The sequence below is a fragment of the Passer domesticus genome, chromosome 15 (genome assembly GCF_036417665.1).
Source record: "Passer domesticus isolate bPasDom1 chromosome 15, bPasDom1.hap1, whole genome shotgun sequence".
In the NCBI taxonomy this organism is placed as follows: Eukaryota; Metazoa; Chordata; class Aves; order Passeriformes; family Passeridae; genus Passer; species Passer domesticus.
This window is the reverse complement of record NC_087488.1, coordinates 14,807,108-14,808,641: the sequence shown is the minus strand read 5'-3', so window position 1 is coordinate 14,808,641 and position 1,534 is coordinate 14,807,108. Positions and strand designations below refer to the sequence as shown.

Here is a 1,534-nt window from a genome sequence, read left to right as displayed (position 1 = left end):
CCCACAACATTCCCAAGTCAAAGAGTGACAGAATGGTTTGGGTTGGGAAGGATCATCTCATTCCAAACCTTGCCATGGCAGGGACATCTTCCACTGTCCCAGGTGGCTCCAAGCCCCATCCAGCCTGGCCTTGGACACTTCCAGGGATCCAGGGGCAGCCACAGCTTCTCTGGGAATCTGTGCCATGCTCTGAGCAGTTCCCTGTTGCTCCCTGACACCCACCTGACACACTTAAGGACACACAGTCTAGAAGACAAAGGAGCAGCACATGAACATTTTTAGAAAGCTCACACAAAACAAGTCTTTATTCTTTGTCGCAGAAAATAAATACAGGTGCATATTCCATATGCTTTTCTATAAAAGCACTCCTACAAAATCACTGAACTGCATACAACAGTACAACCTTTTTGGCTTTTAAAATGCAAATATTATACAGTCACTTCATTTTATTATCATTTAAAGCACTTGTAGCAAGCAGCTTTGGAAAAGGAATGCTTAATTTAGAAGCCAAATTCTTGCCTCAAGTGTTTTGTGGGATTTTTCCATCGTGTATAGTGCAACTAACCTAAAAGCAACTAGAACAGTTTTTTTTGTAAAACGTTTATTCCCACCAACCCCCCCACTCCAAAAAAAAAACCCATCAAAGGAAAAAAAAAGTCTTAAAAACTGTTCTACCTTGATACTTAAACCAAGAGAAACAAGAAGTGGCTCAATGGAAATATTAAGGTAAGCACAACGCTTCACAGCTCGTTCTCTGTTCGCTTCCAGTTTGGCCCGGGGTGTTTCTTGAGAGGAAGAAAAGCTTTAATCATCCACTCCTATATTCCTGAAAAGGTAGGACATGGACTCCCCATTGTGGATCCTGCGAATGGCTTCTGACAGGATCATGCTGATATCCACAGTCTTGATTTTAGGGCACTGAAGTTTTTGTATTTCATGTGGAATTGTGTTTGTAACAACCACCTACAGGAAGAAGAAATGGTCAGGGAGAGGTAGCTCTGTTGTTTTCCACCTTTTATACTGGAAGGGTGAAAGGGACTTTTAGAGATCCCACAAAACCACTCTGGCTGACAAAACAACATTTTACATTACTGTCAGGGTCAGGGTGTGAGGAAGAGCCGTGTGTTCCCACAGGTTCCATGTATCCATGGATACCAATGGCACTGTCCCTCCTTCCTTTCATTCATTCACTGCCACACAGACCCAGAGGAGGTACAAAATCATCCCACTACTGAAGAGAAAGGTGTGCTGTACTGACAGTCCAGCACCTCACCACTCCCACATTCCCACTGCTATATCTGAGGACATGTGGATGCTAATATTGCAGCACACAATCCCACAGTAAGAGAGCCTGAACCAGGAGCCTCCCATCTAAATCCTTAATGCCAGCATGTCACAGACATAATTTATGAAAAATCCTTTTGCCAGGATCTTTTCTCCTGAGAAGATGGGAAGCTTCAGCTTCCCCATGTTTTGCTGCTTTGGAATGTGATTTGGAGAGCTGTTTACACCCCATGTGAAATTGTTTTTACTT

At 43.3% G+C, this 1,534-nt stretch overlaps 1 protein-coding gene across 3 annotated transcripts in view; it reads right to left on the bottom strand.

Annotated features, from left to right (window-relative positions):
- Positions 1 to 275: 275 nt before the first annotated feature.
- PRPSAP2 (phosphoribosyl pyrophosphate synthetase associated protein 2) overlaps positions 276 to 1,534 on the bottom strand; it is a 17,756-nt gene continuing 16,497 nt past the window's right edge. For all 3 annotated transcript variants that reach the window (XM_064390004.1, XM_064390001.1, XM_064390002.1), the window contains exon 12: positions 276 to 963. In XM_064390004.1, the coding sequence (XP_064246074.1) occupies positions 805 to 963 (159 nt within the window). In that variant the 3' untranslated portion in view covers positions 276 to 804. The remainder of the gene's footprint in view (positions 964 to 1,534) is intronic.